Source organism: Phyllopteryx taeniolatus, chromosome 9 (genome assembly GCF_024500385.1).
Source record: "Phyllopteryx taeniolatus isolate TA_2022b chromosome 9, UOR_Ptae_1.2, whole genome shotgun sequence".
Classification (NCBI taxonomy): domain Eukaryota; kingdom Metazoa; phylum Chordata; class Actinopteri; order Syngnathiformes; family Syngnathidae; genus Phyllopteryx; species Phyllopteryx taeniolatus.
In genome coordinates, this window is record NC_084510.1 from 10,093,726 (window position 1) to 10,110,433 (window position 16,708).

The window sequence follows — 16,708 nt, forward strand, 5'->3', positions numbered from 1 at the left end:
CAATGTACTTTCTATCCATCTATCCATCCATTTTCTGTATCGCTTATGCTTACAAGGGTAGCAGGTGTGCTGCAGACTATCCCAGCTGACTTCGGGCAAGAGACGGGGGGTACACCCCAGACTGGTCGCCAGGCAACCGCAGAGCACATAATGACATACATCCATTCACACCTAAGGACAATTTAGAGTCTTCAAATAACCTAGCATGCATGTTTTTTTAATGTTTGAGTAAACCAGAGTACCCGCAGAAAAACCCACACAAGCATGGGGAGAATATGCAAAGTCCACCGACCGAGGAAGCCGGAGCCCATGACCTCTGAACTGCATACACAGATACATTATTAAGTAAATTGAAAAATCAGTTTCTGTACATTTTTTGGGGTGAGTTGCTGCATGGATCGAAGAAGAATGTTGGTGGTTGAAAATGTTGGTGCGGCTCTTGATATAAAGTACTGTGTTTATCTGTATCATTATCCAGAAAGAAGAAATTTATATATAGGTACAGTATTTTTACCATCTCAGTCACAATAGCATTAATGGAACTTTCATTTGTCCAAATTTAGAAAGGCACTGCCCATCTTTCCGTCATCCTTTAAAAACAGAAAGAAGCCTAACTTTTTTATGACATGCCACAAAAGTAATTTTTTTTCACTTACTGTCTCACTTCAGTGACAATCTGGTTATGTTTGGTCATTAATACAGGGTGGACCATACATTTCATACATACAGTGGGTACGGAAAGTAATCAGACCCCCTTAAAAGTTTCACTCTTTGTTATGTTGCAGCCATTTGCTAAAATCATTTCAGTTCATTTTTTTCCTTATTAATGTACACACAGCATCCATGTTGACAGAAAAAAACGGAATTGTTGAACCTTTTGCAGATTTATTAAAAAAGAAAAACTTAAATATAACAGCCATAAGTATTTGCTGTGACACTCATTTATTTAACTCGGGTGCTGTCCATTTCTTCTGATCATCCTTGAGATGGTTCTACACCATCATTGGAGTCCAGCTGTCTTTGATTATACTGATTGGACTTGATTAGGAAAGCCACACACCTGTCTATATAAGATCTTACAGCTCACAGTGCATGACAGAGCAAATAATAATCATGAGGTCAAAGGAACTGCCTGAAGAGCACAGAGACAGAATTGTGGCAAGGCACAGATCTGGCCAAGGTTACAAAAAAAGTTCCGCTGCACTTAAGGTTCGTAAGAGCACAGTGGTCTCCATAAATGGAAGACGTTTGGGACAACCAGAACCCTTCCTAGAGCTGGCCGACAGGCCAAACTGAGCAATCGGGGGAGAAGAGCCTTGTGAGAGAGGTAAAGAAGAACCCAAAGATCACTGTGGCTGAGCTCCAGAGATGCAGTCGGGAGATGGGAGAAAGTTCTAGAAAGTCAACCATCACTGCAGCCCTCCACCAGCCGGGGCTTTATGGCAGAGTGGTCCAACGAAAGCCCGCATGGAGTTTGCTAAAAAAAAAAAAACCCTGAAGGACACCAAGATGGTGAGAAATAAGATTCTCTGGTCTGATGAGACCAAGATAGAACTTTTTGGGATCATGCTGTGGGGATGTTTTTCAGCTGCAGGGACAGGACGACTGGTTGCAATCGAAGGAAAGATGAATGCGGCCAAGTACAGGGACATCCTGGACGAAAACCTTCTCCAGAGTGCTCAGGACCTCAGACTGGGCCAAATGTTCACCTTCCAACTAGACAATGACCCGAAGCACTAAAGTAACGAAGAAGTGGCTTCAGAACAACTCTGTGACTGTTCTTGAATGGCCCAGCCAGAGCCCTGATTTAAACCCAATTGACCATCTCTGGAGAGACCTGAAAATGGCTGTCCACCAACGTTCACCATCCAACCTGACACAACTGGAGAGGAACTGCAAGGAGGAATGGCAGATGTTCCCCAAATCCAAGTGTGAAAAACGTGTTGCATCATTCCCAAAAAGACTCATGGCTGTATTAGCTCAAAAGGGTGCTTCTATTAAATAGTGAGCAAAGGGTCTGAGCAAATTTCAACAATTCTATTTTTTTTCTGTCAATATGGAGTGCTGTGTGTACATTAATGAGGACAAAAATGAACTTAAATTATTTTAGAATTTGGCTGCAATATAACAAAGAGTGAAAAATTTAAGGGGGGCTGAATACTTTCCGTACCCACTATACATACTGATTTTATAACAGACCCTGTATAACATACAGCATGTGACATATGTTTTAGATACCCAGTACCCTAAAAAGATGCATTTGAGAAATTTATTACTATTAGTAGTAGTAGTAGTTGTAGTAATAGCAGCAGGTAGTAGTAGTATTATTAGGTAGTAGTAATAGCATACTATTAGGTAGTATGCACAGAAAAAAATAATACATTTATCAAACGCATCTGAAACATGCCGTGTAGTGTTACTCAAATACCAAATCAAATGGTGGGCTAAGAATTTTCCACAGTACTACAAGAATAAAAACAAAAACAAAACAATTTTTAAAAGAACATCTGAAGCGAAATGTTGGTTCCAAAAAGCTTAAAGGTGATATCCTAAAAATTATAAGCAATGATGCAACAATGAGTTAATCATTTTTAATGATGCTCTCGCAAGTTTCTCATCTATTTTCTATGACATCATCAATATACTGTTCCCAAGGGACCAATTGCGTGAATTCTGGTGATTTTTTAAATATGCTGTGATTAATCAACCACCATTATAGTTGTCAGATTCTGTCTTTGACATTTGGCTCTGCGGCAGCATCACTCAGCATTCACGCACAATTTCTTACGGGATTGCAATTTCTTATTTCAGTTGTTATTGAAGCTTTTTGGCTGAAAATGCAGAGATTTGACGACAGAGTGTGTGGGGAGGCGTCACGCTCAGTAGGGGTCTGCTGTCAGATTAGCCCTGTAGTGGGAATTGATTATTAGCTTTGACAAGGAGAACTATGTCCTAGTTATGTCACAGCCAACGAGGCTCTTTGTGAAGAACATCCCTTTTAACAAGTCAAACGCTCATGTCTCTGCAGCCTCGCTCATCGCCGCGCTTATCGCAGTCTATATGAAATTTAAGCCCCCAGCCATACTTTGGACACCCCCAAAAAGGTGAAAATTGCACAACACACACACCCATTAATCTCTACCACAGGCTGGCTGATGCTACCTACCGATGTTGTCATGTAGCTGCTGTAGCAGTAAATTCTCAACAAGAGGCACATGCAGATGCACGCTCATCGTTAATCACTGATGTGGAATGAACCCTTCTGTTCTGCCGCGGGTGTATATAGCCAAGCATGGCAGGTTGTCATGGTACATTTAAGATTCATCCAGAGGGGAGATACACATGGATGGTAAGTGAAAGAAGGAAAGGGAAATGCTGCAAATGTTACATTGCTGGTCAAGCAGATGGTGAACTGTTTACTTGTACTACAGTAAAATGTGCAGGACCCGCTCCAAATTAATTTGGTCTTATTTCATCCAGCATGCATCACAATCATCTGTTTGACAAATAGTGCCACTGCATGCGTTAAAAGCTGTTTTCAGTTCCAAAATAATGGGACTAGTAACTGAAAGAAAATAACTGAATGTCACATCATCCAGCCTCCGTTGAGCCAAACCTGCCGCACATATGTTATATTCACATATGAAATGAACAGAATGAATCCATGATGAGGTTCAAATGGAAACATTAACATCATTCTTTTTTCTGATAAACACACATCGGAAAAGTAGGACAAACAGTGAATTCGTCTGGGTCTGAAAAGAGGCTTGTGTATTTTGGGGAGTTGGGGATAGCCGCTATGAGCTCTTGCAACACAATGTGATCTGATTCGAGAAACACAAAAACAAGGCAGATCTATGACCTGTGGTAGGTGTAATGAAGGAATAAAAACAATGGCTTAACCACACAAAAAAAGGGATTGGTTTATTAGTAGCCATTAGCACACTGTCTGCACCTTTTCCACAAATCTCTCGTGTGAAGCACACACTGGGCAAATGTCATTCCTTCATTTGCAACCTCGAGCCTCTCTCCTCTGTGTACGTTAGCTCCTCCTACTGGAGGTCCTTTCGAGGAGTCGAGCAGATCATCCGAGGAGCGAGGAGGGACTAAAAAAATGGAAGAAATTAGACGGCTCTTCGACGTCCTCATTTGATCGTCAGTTGAAGAAGACGTGTGTCACAAATGAATCGTCTTTGTCTGAATTATTCCAATCACAACACGTCCATTTTATGTTCTGTCGAATGATCAACACCATTACTCTCCACAACTATTCGTGTTGCCGTTACAAGCAAAGCCGATCGTGAGTGGGCTTCGCCAGCCTCAGTCACACAACCCCACACCATCCTAAATACAGTATGTGTACTCTGCAGACAGTGCTGAGATCTTGCTGTGTATCATGTAATGAATAAAGTGAAAAGACATTGTGGCTTTAAAAAACACACAGACAAATTAAAAAACTGTTTCTGAATAGAAATGTGGTAGGCAAAACTGGAAAATCAAAACTTCATTTAGAAAACATTTTTATTTTCTTGAAGTGGCTCAATACATTGGAGACATTTTTCATTGCATTGCAACCAGGCGCTCAGAGACATTTTATTTACAACAAAGATCGTCTTTTGTTACTTCCTGTGTGAGTTTTTATTGTTTATTAATTTACACTATACTTTTGTATTTTTTTATTTTATTTTTTTACTGCACCTTAGGAGAATATACCTTCAGTTTTTTTTGTACAGGTGGTAAAAAACAATGTGAATTTGCTGAAATAAATGTTGCCTTGGAATTATTTTGGCTTCCTTCTGGCAGAAAGAGCAAATTGCTTGACTTGCCCTATGCGCAGGACACCCATGCTATGTTTGTGTCATTAATACTGGGCTTGTGCACTTTTAACTGTAAATGAATCCCCATTGATTTGAAAAAAAAAAAAAAGAGAGAAAAAAAAAATCTTAAAATCTTCATTTTGCAGTGATTCATTGAAAGGAGGTCAACCGTGCTCTCAGCAGCGTGCCAAGTTAAAAGACATTAACTATTCATTAAACCCATGGTCACGTATTCCCATTTTGACTCAGACATAAATCAATTCTCCTCGTCACACATCAGATGTTCAAACATTCTGCTACCTGTCAAGGAGGAATGTGTGATGGACTTCCATCCATCAGAGCTCTCTCACCATTGAGCTGACAGATTCACTTGTAAAAGGTTCACATCAATGTATGTTTATCAATTCAAGCCCCGCGCTCTCTTGTTTGTCCAACAAAGCAGCTTGTAACTAACATTTTGAATCAAACACTCATTCAGTTGTTTGTATTTTGTATCTGTGTATTTCTAGCCCATTCATCATGTTTGTACACTACTTTGTCAGGATGTATTGATGCCCGATCCGGCCAGATCCTGACAGCCACAGTGAGTTAAGAGATTATTTTGATTCCAGCTTTCAGAGGCATCCTAGAAGCATAACAGATTGTTCGAGAGTCAGGTACAGAGAAAGCATGGATTTGGGAAGACATTGAAAATAAATTGAATAAAATTGAATAAAAAGCTCTGAAAAAAAAGACATGTTGCTAATCATAAATCGCAAACATGTTTGGTAATGTATCTGTTTACATACTATCTGGGCAGCACTGTGAAACTGTGGTTAACACGTTTGCCTCAGAGCTCTGAGGTTCAGGGTTTGAATCTCGGCTCTAGTGTTCCTGTGTGGAGTTTGCATGTTCTTCCGTGCCTGTTTGAGTTTTTGGCGCGTATTGCGGCTTCCTCCCAAATAAAAAAAAAACATGCATGTTAGGTTAATTGAAGACTCGTGTTGTTTATCTTTCTAAAGTCAGCTGGGATAAGCTCCAGGTCACCTGTGACCCTGAAGAGGACAAGAAGATGAAGAAAATAGATGGATGCATATGCTAACTGTTGGTATACAGTATGCGCCCCTCCATCGCGGGGATTACGTTCCTGACCGCACCAATGATAAGTCAAAATCCGCCAAATAAAATAGGGTATTGTGTTTTTATATATTGTGTGTTTTTATAACATTTAGAGTACGTAAAATGTATTTTGTCTTCAAACACAATTTGAAAACAATACGAACATATTTAAACAGTTAGTATAATATATTGAGAGAGAGCAAGAGCAATGGATAACAACAATATTGTCAAACAGTATAAAAAAAAAAAAGTGATCCGAAGGGGGAGAAGCGAGAGGCTTCTACTGAGCAATGAGCGTAGAACACAAAAGCTAACCAATGGCAGGGAAAACCATAGAGACGCTGTGATTGGCTGAATCAGTAGATACATCGTCCCTTAGTGATGCGCGAGATTTAAACTCATAAACAAGGCTGCAAAATGCGGCTAAATGGCAAAAATACACCTTATATTAAATTAATTACAGTTACAAAAAATGAGTACATGTTTGCATCCTTTGGTTGAATAAAGGTTAAATAAATTTTAAAAGTAAATATGTATAATTATATATTTTTGACACAAAAAAAAAACCAACAAGAAAAATGTAAAACAAAATAAATAAATAATATCGCTCGCTCGCTTTGCTTATGCCACCACAGAAGGGTGCCAAAAAGCGTCAATGCATGTATTGCATGATCAATTACATTAATAACCCCAATTTTAGACCCTGGAAAGGCATCAACATAAGCATTTACACTGTTATTGCACTGAACTGCTCATATGGAGACTGGGCAAAATCACATCAATTGGATAATCATTTTCAACAGATCAGTAGGATTTTCAAAGCAAAGGTCAACTAGTAATATTATTTGGGGAAGAAAAAAAAACATACAATGAATTTAAAGTGATTTATTTGAAGCACATTTGAAACCACTCACTGGTTATCTTACTTGTAATTATTACATCTTCCCTAAAAAGGCCTGTTGTCTCTTTTCTCTCTTTACAAGACCTTCCTGTCCCTGAGTCTTTTTTTCTTACATTTTAAATAATATAGATATATGTTTTGGGGAGAATCACTTTTTTTAAAGTTTATAGTTTTAAACCAGGCGGCACGGTGACCGACTGGTTAGCACGTCTGCCTCACAGTTCTGAGGACCGGGGTTCAAATCGCGGCCTCGCCTGTGTGGAGTTCGCATGTTCTCCACGTGCCTGCGTGGGTTTTCTGCGGGTATTCCGGTTTCCTCCCACATCCCAAAAACATGCATGGTAGGTTGATTGAAGACTCTAACTTGCCCGTAGGTGTGAATGTGAGTGTGAATGGTTGTTTGTTTCTATGTGCCCTGCGATTGGCTGGCGACCAGTTCAGGGCATTCCCCGCTTCTCGCCCAAAAATAGCCTGGATAGGCTCCAGCACGCCCGCGACCCCAGTGAGGATAAGCAGTAAAGAAAATGGATGGATGGATGGAGTTTTAAACCTTTCCTGTGCAACCTGTTTCCCTTTTTTTAAAAGTTTGTATAATTTATGAAAACCATCTTAACTTTGTGACGTGATCACTAAATATGAGTGTATTTAATTAGATGACCAATTAAATTTCAAATAGCAAAAAAAGTAAGGGTTTATATTTAAAATACTTACTGGCTATCAAAATGTTTCTTTCACTTTGGCCCGGATAATAGTGACTTCACAGTAAAATAATTAAGTTAAATGCCATCTTGTTTTTAGCAGCGCTTTGACAACATGCTGATTATGTAAACTCTCCTCTAACCCCCAATAATAGGAGCCTGATTACAGATTTCAATTAAGATACTTATAAGCGGTACAGAAAATGGATGGATGCACGAATGAAATATCTACTTTCCAAGGCAATGTTGGACCTTAGACTGTCCTGTCATGGCAGCCAACAACAGAATATTAATTGTGAGTGTACATTTTATGAATTACGTGCTTTTATGAACAAAGAAAAAAACGGCAATGTTGTTCTGATAATTTTGAGTTCAATGGCTGCTTGTACATTCATTATGAAAATGTAACATTGAATTGAATATATACGGTACATACATGTATATACCTTATCTTCTCGTCAACTGGTTCCACACTATTTTGTAAGATGAATGCAAAAATACTAAGCGCATTAAAGTGAATGCAATAGTTGTAAAAAAAAAAAGTACTTATTTTGTGTGTGCATGTGTGTGTGTGTTGAGGCTAACTACATGTTCAGGTGAACATCTTTCCACACCATGGGAGCCATGGCAACACCCTGCCATGAGCCAACAAAAAAAATAATGACGTTACTAGAAATATAAAATATTTTTTAAGGGCTTTTTCCATTAGGCTTTATTTACACTGTGGCTTTAAGTTTATTAGTAATTCAAATTTAGTGCTGGACACATTTCTTATAATTTTCTCAACAACAGAAACAAGCAACATGTCGGGAAAATGTGTAGATAAACAACTACAGCGGGTCCTTGTTTAATAACAGTCTCGACATACTGTACATTATTTTGAGGTTGTGTATGGTGCACAATTATTTTGCCCAGCGGTTTACAATATGTCATCATGTGGCACAAGATAGCAGACTCAATAAGGCCATACTACAGACTCCTCCTCCCACTTGTTTAAATGCTTATACTGTCATCATTACGCCACTGGCCACTATTGCCAATCATTTTTCTATTTATTGGCCTATGCACCTCCGATGTACCATACGGTCTCCCCTCGCTGTTCTGCCGCAAATGGCAGAAATCTGCAGGTAATTGACGCCCCCCTAAAAATGTTTAGATTTGCCCATAGATGCCACAACATGGCAGCAATTTTTTGTCTAAATGAAGGTCCTAAACTCACTTCAACAGTAGTTCCTTGGCACCAAGATGCAACAAAATGGGAGCAAATATAATAAATAAATCACATTTGGAGCCATGAACTCACCAAGCCAATTTGTGGCTCGTTATCGAAATAATCGGACATTCAAAATACAGAGCCGTTGCACTTCTATCATTTCTATTGTGTATGCTTTTAATATCACTTAAAATAACTTCAATTGAGGTTTATGAAACCCTGTACATTAATAAAGTTTTCATGCAAAGTTGTTCTTTTTTACAAGCGCAAGTGAGGCATATTCAGTCTCTTGCTTCGTTTTTTGCTTCCTTGCTGTGTCTCTTTTCCATCTGAAGCAAATGATGTTTGCGACTGTTGTAGTTATTTTCAATTTCAAGTCGAATCAACATTCACATTGTTAAACAGGAATGTCCCAAAGTTGGCAGTGTAACACTATACAAGTTGCCTGTGTTTGTGTGTGTGTGTGTGTGTGTGTGTGTGTGTGCTCTCTGGGGAACAGTGGCAGCATTTAATGCATCAGTATCATTTGATGAACCTGATGAAACACTTCTCCTCAAGCTGTCTTCTGTGTTTTTCTTAACAAGGGCATATTGCTAAAGGTGGGTTTTGTGCCACCGAAACAGCTGAATGAGTACTGCTGTCAAATGCATATTTATTCCAAGAATTGAGATGGTGAGAAAAACAAGCTAGAGTGACATTGGATGATGGTGCACCATGTGCTAATTAGTGAATAACGTAAACATCCATGGGGAAATACAAAGGTCTGATTCACAGCTGCTTTGCCAAACATCTTGTGAAAACATTCAAATATCATGTTTACAGCTTAATGTGTGGAACTGTACTTTTGCATTGTGATTGCTCTCAGCATATTTGCTCATCTTCCACTGATGAAGGGTAACCTACAGGGTAACCAACAATGCAAAGTTATAGTTTGTAAAAGGCTTTAACAAATTCCACCATCTGACCTCACATACGTCTACTAGATTTTAAAAAAGAGGGGGGAAAACATGCTGTTCATACTGAGCTCAAGCTGTAGAAAATAAATCACAAACATATTCTCACATGTGAATAAGTGACTATCTTGTCCTCATTATGGTTATCGCACACATTGACACAACTAAATCCAGGTGTGCAGTTTTTTTTTAGAAGTGATCTCCTTTACTTTACAACACTGCAACACAGCACATCAGCAACAGATACAGCCATGTGACGACAATAGCTGGACATTGTCTACTGAATTTGAGGCATGAAACTTCACATTCCTCCATCACTTGCGATAAAACACCTGTTGCTTTATGTACTAACTCAAAATGTGTCTATGTCATATGCAAGTGCTGTACACTCATACAATATACAATATACAGTATATTTAGGTGTTGTCTTGGCTTTCCGTGCCTTTTTGCACCTCGCTTTCTTCATGTGTTCAATACTTTTCGCCTGTGTCATTTCACAATTTTACACACAACTTCATTTTTGAGCTCATTCGTTCTACTTTCTTTGTATGTATGAATTACTTGGGTTGTTTCCAACATTTGGTGAAATTTTCAGGTCAATAGCACCTTTGGAAGTATATTTCGGAATAAAAATGGTGACGTGTTAAATATTTATTTCAGCCCCTGTATGTACTTTAGGGATGTATACAGTATACTCACACAGACAAAGCCAGCAAAGGGGAAAGTGATCCCTGTGATAGGAAGATGAACAAATATTTGTTTTTATCAAATAGCTGGAGGAAGAATTGAGTTGATGTTAAACAAACACAATTTGATTTTATTCAAAATGAGCTTACTCACCCCCAGACTACAAAATGTTTAATTTCCATTGGTATAAAACCAGCTTGAACAGGAAGCATATTTGTGCACAAAAATTGTCCTGTGGCAATTTTCTACAATTGCTAAAGTTGCCCTCACTGTAGGGCAGTAACTGTTTGTGGTATTGTTTTCCTATTTCAAGATGATAAAGGATACATATTTAGGTATACCACCTACATGAATATTTTACATTCTCCAATATACAGTAGCTCTACTACAAATATCGTCTATAGATGCACCCAGTGTTCTTGCATCTTTGTAATATGATCTAACCTACTCTTTTATGTCTTTTGCTGACTTTCCCCCAGCATCCATTGTAATTGGGAAATGGTGGTGTGAGATGGAACCATGTCTGGAGGGAGAAGAGTGCAAGACTCTGCCTGACAATTCTGGATGGATGTGCTCCTCTGGGAATAAAATCAAGACCACAAGGGTGAGACCTCAACAAATGTGTCCACGCCCATGTGAAGTCATAATTCACAGACGTGTACGTACATACACAAATGTGCCTTTTCATGTACATCTTAACAAACATTTAATAAACACATATTTGTACACATAAATCAGAAAATATTCATGTGGTAAAAATGTTCAGTTGAAGTTCATTTGAATTCATTGAATGGGAGTTTTTTTCTTTTTTCTTTTTCAAAATGATACAAAAAAGTAGCAAAAACTTCAATTTGTGTTGGCACCAAATCCTATGGAATGATTCTGAACAGTGTTGCGAAAATTCATTTTCTTCGCAAACTTGTTCAAAGTCAAGTTCACCGTTCCAAAAATGAACTACTTCATCGATATGACGGGCTATTACCCTCAAAATACTGGCATTTCATTTTCCCATTGTTGCCACCCATTCCGTCCACACTAGTAGGCAGCTGCAGCTTTAACCCTACAAGATCAAAAACAGAAGGAAAAATTTGCTGCTTGAAGAGTATTTTTTTTAATGGGGAATTAAAACAAAAAGCAAGACTTTTGTCCTTAATGTGCAAACAAAAACACACAAGACAGCATGAAAGGAACAAGGGTGAAAAGACATTGATGAGTTCGCATTCCTCACAACTCTGGGTGACTATATTAAAAATATATTGTATTTTATCTATTCTTATATTACAAAACAAAATAAATTCCATCCATTTTCCGTACTGCTTATCCTCACTAGGGTCGTGTGCATGCTGGAGCCTATCCCAACAATCTTCGGGCGGGAGGCGGGGTACAGCCTGAACTGGTTGCCAGCCAATCGCAGGGCACAAATAAGCAAACAACCATTCGCACTTACATTCACACCTACGAGCAATTTAGAGTCTTCAATTAAGGTACCATGCATGTTTTTGGGATGTGGGAGGAAACGGGAGTACCTGGAGAAGACCCACGCAGGCACGGGGAGAACATGCAAACTCCACACAGTCGAGGCCAGATTTGAACCTCAGAGTTGTGAGGCGGATGTGCTAATCCAGTCGTCCACCGTACCGTCTAAAAAATAAATTCCATATTCCAGTGTGATCGTACAGAGTTTTAATTTAGGCATTGTGATACATATAATAATTTTCCTAATAATAATTTTTTACAGCTTTGTACTGTATTACAAAAGAACCACCAAAGAACACTCCCATTTACGCAGAGTCCGTGAACGCAGCTCACATTTTTAGGCAGCTGCGACGTGCCTGCCAAGAATAGCGGCCGTAGCCGCACTGAATTGGTTGGCACACACTGTGTTTATCCCCCAACAAATGAAGACTCGTATATAATGTGTTCAACCGGGCTTTGTCCTGGAAGTCACTAACAAAACCTGTCACTCTTGAATGAAAATGAACTTCCTTTCAAAAACCGTTCACAGACGCCAGAATGAGCGCGTTCTCAATTACGTTCATCAGGCAGAAATGAACTACTGTAAGTTCAATTCACGTTGGCCCAAAATATGAACTAGTTAATAAATTTTCATTGAACTCGTTCAGGTAGAACATTAATTTTTCATCAACGTGTAAGGGAAAGTAAGGGACTCCATCCATCCATCCATTTTCTTTACCACTTATCCTGAGTAGGGACATGGGATACTGGAGCCTATCCAACCTATCATCGGGCAGGAGGCGGGGTACACCCCAACTGGTTGCCAGCCAATTGCAGGGCCCATAGAAACAAAGAACCATTCACACTCACATTCACACCTCCGGGCAATTTAGAGTCTTCGATCAACCTACCACGCATGTTTTTGGAATGTGGGAGGAAACCGGAGTTCCCAGAGAAAACCCACCCAGGCACGGGGAGAACATGCAAACTCCACACAGGCGGGGTTGGGATTTGAACCCGGGTCCTCAGAACTGTGAGGCAGACGTGCTAACCAGTCGTCCACCGTGCCGAGTAAGGGACTCAAAAACAAAATGTAACAGCTTGTCGAATCAATGTAAATGAAATTATTTAAATTGTTAAATCACAAGAATATGAATAACATTTTTGACAACGTAAAAAAAACAATGAAAATCTTTTTCTGACGTACTTTACAGCTAAATAAAAATGTGCTTCAATGCAAAATTAAACACACAAATCAGTTTGGGACAAACACAAACCAATTGTCAATAATATGGAAAGGATAAAACAAGTAAGTGAGAATCCATCTAAAGCTGAATCTTCTGTAAGAATGCACAGAAACCACTAAATGTGTGACATCATGTTAATCAAGGTGGACTCTTGATCGTATGCAACCTATTCGAGCGCCCATAGTAGCAAAAACAATAATAAAGTGGTAAGTTAGAGTGGCCAGCACCTCAGGCCACACTCCTCACTCAGATAAAGTTAACAGCCACTCTTCCTCATTGCTGCCCTTCGGCGCTGAGCGCCGCATACAAAAATAATAAAGGGAGTTAAGTCCACCAAGCCAGCAGTCCAGCACACCGTGACAGGTTGATCACCCGATTTGTATTCGTTTAAGCAACTCACCCCCACCGACCCCCCCCCAACCTGAACAAGATCAGCGTCTTTTTTTAATGACAATGACTTTGAATAGAAGTAGTCTAATTTGACAGTAGGGGCAGCCAGTGAAGGTTATACTTCTAAAGGTTGTCCTGCAGATGTATACAACAGCTTATAGACTTTCACCAGGCATAAAATCTCCAGAAAGGAATTGGCCGATTGGGGTCTTCACGGCATTTTAAGGTAGGTGCAGCGCTTTGTTCCCTCCAAAGAATGCATCTTAATCTCAATTTTGTCCTTTGCACCAGTCAAAATACAGTAGCGTGAGATGAAAGTTACATAATTTAACCTATTGAATATAAGATATTGTTTGGTAATTTTACACACATTGGGAAGACTACTACTCTAAATTCAATGAGTGAAATGCCTCAATGAAATCTTCCAATTGGTGAGGCTTGAGGCTGTTTTCTATACAATACACATATGTCCTTTTCTCTTGACCCTCTCTTTGCAGAACACCCAGCCATACTCCCCTTTTTAGCTTCTGGAAGCAAAATGCAGAGGAAACGTCAACCGAAATTGAGCTGCATTCTTGCTTCTATAAAGGTTAGTTTTTCTCAAGCTGTTCTTTGTTTTTCTTTTTTTCTGGTCACCCTCGCGTCAGCAGCGTCAGGCAGTAGAAGTGGGACCGAGTCATGTTCAATGACGTCTCATTAACCCAAATGCTCAGCGCAAAATAATCAAGTGTGTTTACATGCTGCGCATGATTAGGCAGGCGTGACACAAATGCGAAATGCGCCACCACCCACAGTAAATATTCATCACTAAGAACCAGTAGAGCATTGAAGGAAGGTACTGTATATGCCTTTTCATGGAAGTGGTTGGGTGCTCATCTCTAAAACACACGGTGCACCGATACGAAAACCTCTGTTTTCTCTCTGTTGAGTGCGTAATACGGTGGCTTATTTCTTTCCCTTTGTTCCACGTCCTGATCTTGTTTTTGGCAACTGTGCAGGTCTGCTAACAGGTCCTTGTGCCTCTCTGCCAATCCTATTTGGAACTAATCTGTGACATGCTACTTACTGTTCTCTGTGTGTACTCCCAGTTGTGAATACAAAGTCCTGTTTGATGTGTTCGATAACAGAAGGAATTCTGTGTTTGTTGTGCACGTATGCTCGCATGTGTGCTCAAGAACCCCAGGCAGGCCTATTTTATTTCAGTTTTTGGCTCTTGTTAAAGGCCACTTGATATACCGATCCTCTTACATGGGTCTCGTTGGAGCAGCTATCAGCACACTACATAGGCCACGGTCTCCATGAAAGGCCTTTTATCCTGCACTCTGCTCTCTTCTTTGATCCAAATTCCTCATTCACCCTCCTCTGAAACCAAATGGCTTCATTTGTGTTTGTTCCTTCATGAGCTCGAAAGCCCACAATGCAACATTTGTTTCTTTTCAGAGGAAAATTGACCAGCAGGTTTGCATTTTGCTCTGAAAATCCTCACTGAAGCACAAGGCTGCAGGCACACACACACACACACATACACACACACACACGCGCACGTCTGCACCCATTTTATAGAAATTGGCTTGGACTCTTAAGAAGTCGTCCAAAGCCACTTCCTGACATCCATCTTTCATCTTTTCTTTCTTTATGTCTTTCAGACAGGAGGGAGTCCTTCATTGCCTATTCTGTAGTAGCAGACAGACAAAGCAGACAGACCTTTTTGTTTTTGGAAGTCACAGTGTCAAAAAGGCTGTGGAACACCTTCCAAAACGCTTGCCCAACATAGATCTGCATTATCCGGTCCAGTGGCTAAATCGATCGGTCAATTTCTTGTGCTTCCAAACAATTATACATCTTAAGAGAGACTTAATTAAATAGGTTGTAATTTAGACGCTTTTTCTCCCACGCATTCTTTTTGTTTCACCTTGCATTTAACGATGTTGCAAGGAATGTTACACATTTTATAAGGTGAAAGCTTGAATAGTGAATTTATGCCAACATAATTAAGTCAGGGATGCCGAACATACACAGTAAAACCCTCATCTAAAATATAATACATTTACAGTCATTATTAGCATAATGCAAAAGGCTTGTGAGAAAAGGGTGCTGGACCATTAGATATATTTCAGGTCATTTATTAACTTAATATTGTTTGTCTATTTGTTTGTTTGTTCACGCGTGACATCTCGCAGATGTCTTAACCTCACATTATGAGGATTTAAACCCTAATTGCTATACTCGTGGTCAGTGGCCTGTTTGTATTTTCCATTTTCTATCTATTTTATTAATACTGCTTATCGTCGGGTGTGCCGGAGCCTATCTCAGCTAACTTGCTGATGCACCACCCACTTACACGAAGCAGTAGTTACAGTAGTGATGACACATCCTGACACCCAAATCCTCGTAGATCTTTTTACTCATTAGATAACTATATATTCTTTGGCTGTGCTGTAGCTTATGTTTGTCCCATCTTCCTGCACAGTCTGACTGTATCGTCATTGGCTGGTTTTTTTTTTTCACTCAGTGATCATGCAATCGTTGGTGTAGATGTACAGTGGAATTGGTACATTGCGACCACTTGGACAAATTAAGCAACTTACTGACCAACGTGATAACATTTTGGGAATACATCTCCAAGGTTAGGGTTAGGAATGTGTCTCCTCAAAATATACAGGAAAAGGTAACAATTGTAGTATCTACCATGTTTGCACTTTTTTTTGTGTTGTTTGTTTGTTCAGTTTTTTTTATTTTTTATTTTGGTGTTATTTTTAATATAGATAATTTAAATTACTTGGTCAAAGGCATTGCCTTAGGTCGTTTGAAATAGGCTTTATCGTACGTGTTTTTTTAAATTCTGTTTGTACAATATTTTAGTGTTATCCATTGCTCTCTCCCTCAACATATTTTATGTTTAGTTTTTAATTTTAAACTTTTTAGGACAATATATTTTCCCAAAAACTATCACAACGAACGATAGTATTGTCGATGTTTTTTTATGCCATTGATAGTGATATTAGAGCATAATAATTCAAGTACATCCTTTTTAAGAATAATTAACTCAAATAATATATTGAACATTATAAATAAAAAATATAAATAAAACACTCTCAGGCTCTGTTCATAAAAAATGCACTTGAACAAACAAACATTTGGCACAGATTAACAGATTACACACAATTTTGCCTTAACAGGCAATATACTGCCAATCAAGTTTCCAGTTGGTTAAGAAAAAGTGCAAAGTATAGCAAGAATAACAGCACA

At 39.2% G+C, this 16,708-nt stretch overlaps 1 protein-coding gene across 2 annotated transcripts in view; it reads left to right on the plus strand.

Moving 5' to 3' along the window:
- The window catches only part of LOC133484044 (chemokine-like protein TAFA-1), a 176,880-nt gene that overhangs the window by 147,537 nt on the left and 12,635 nt on the right, over nt 1-16,708 (plus strand). Inside the window, exons 4-5 of one of the 2 annotated variants that reach the window (XR_009790277.1) lie at nt 10,847-10,971; nt 13,957-14,048. Coding sequence is in view for 1 of the 2 variants with exons in the window: in XM_061786105.1 (XP_061642089.1) it covers nt 10,847-10,971 (125 nt within the window). In the remaining variant the exon portion in view is untranslated. The remainder of the gene's footprint in view (nt 1-10,846; nt 10,972-13,956; nt 14,049-16,708) is intronic. The other variant, XM_061786105.1, reaches the window with a different exon arrangement.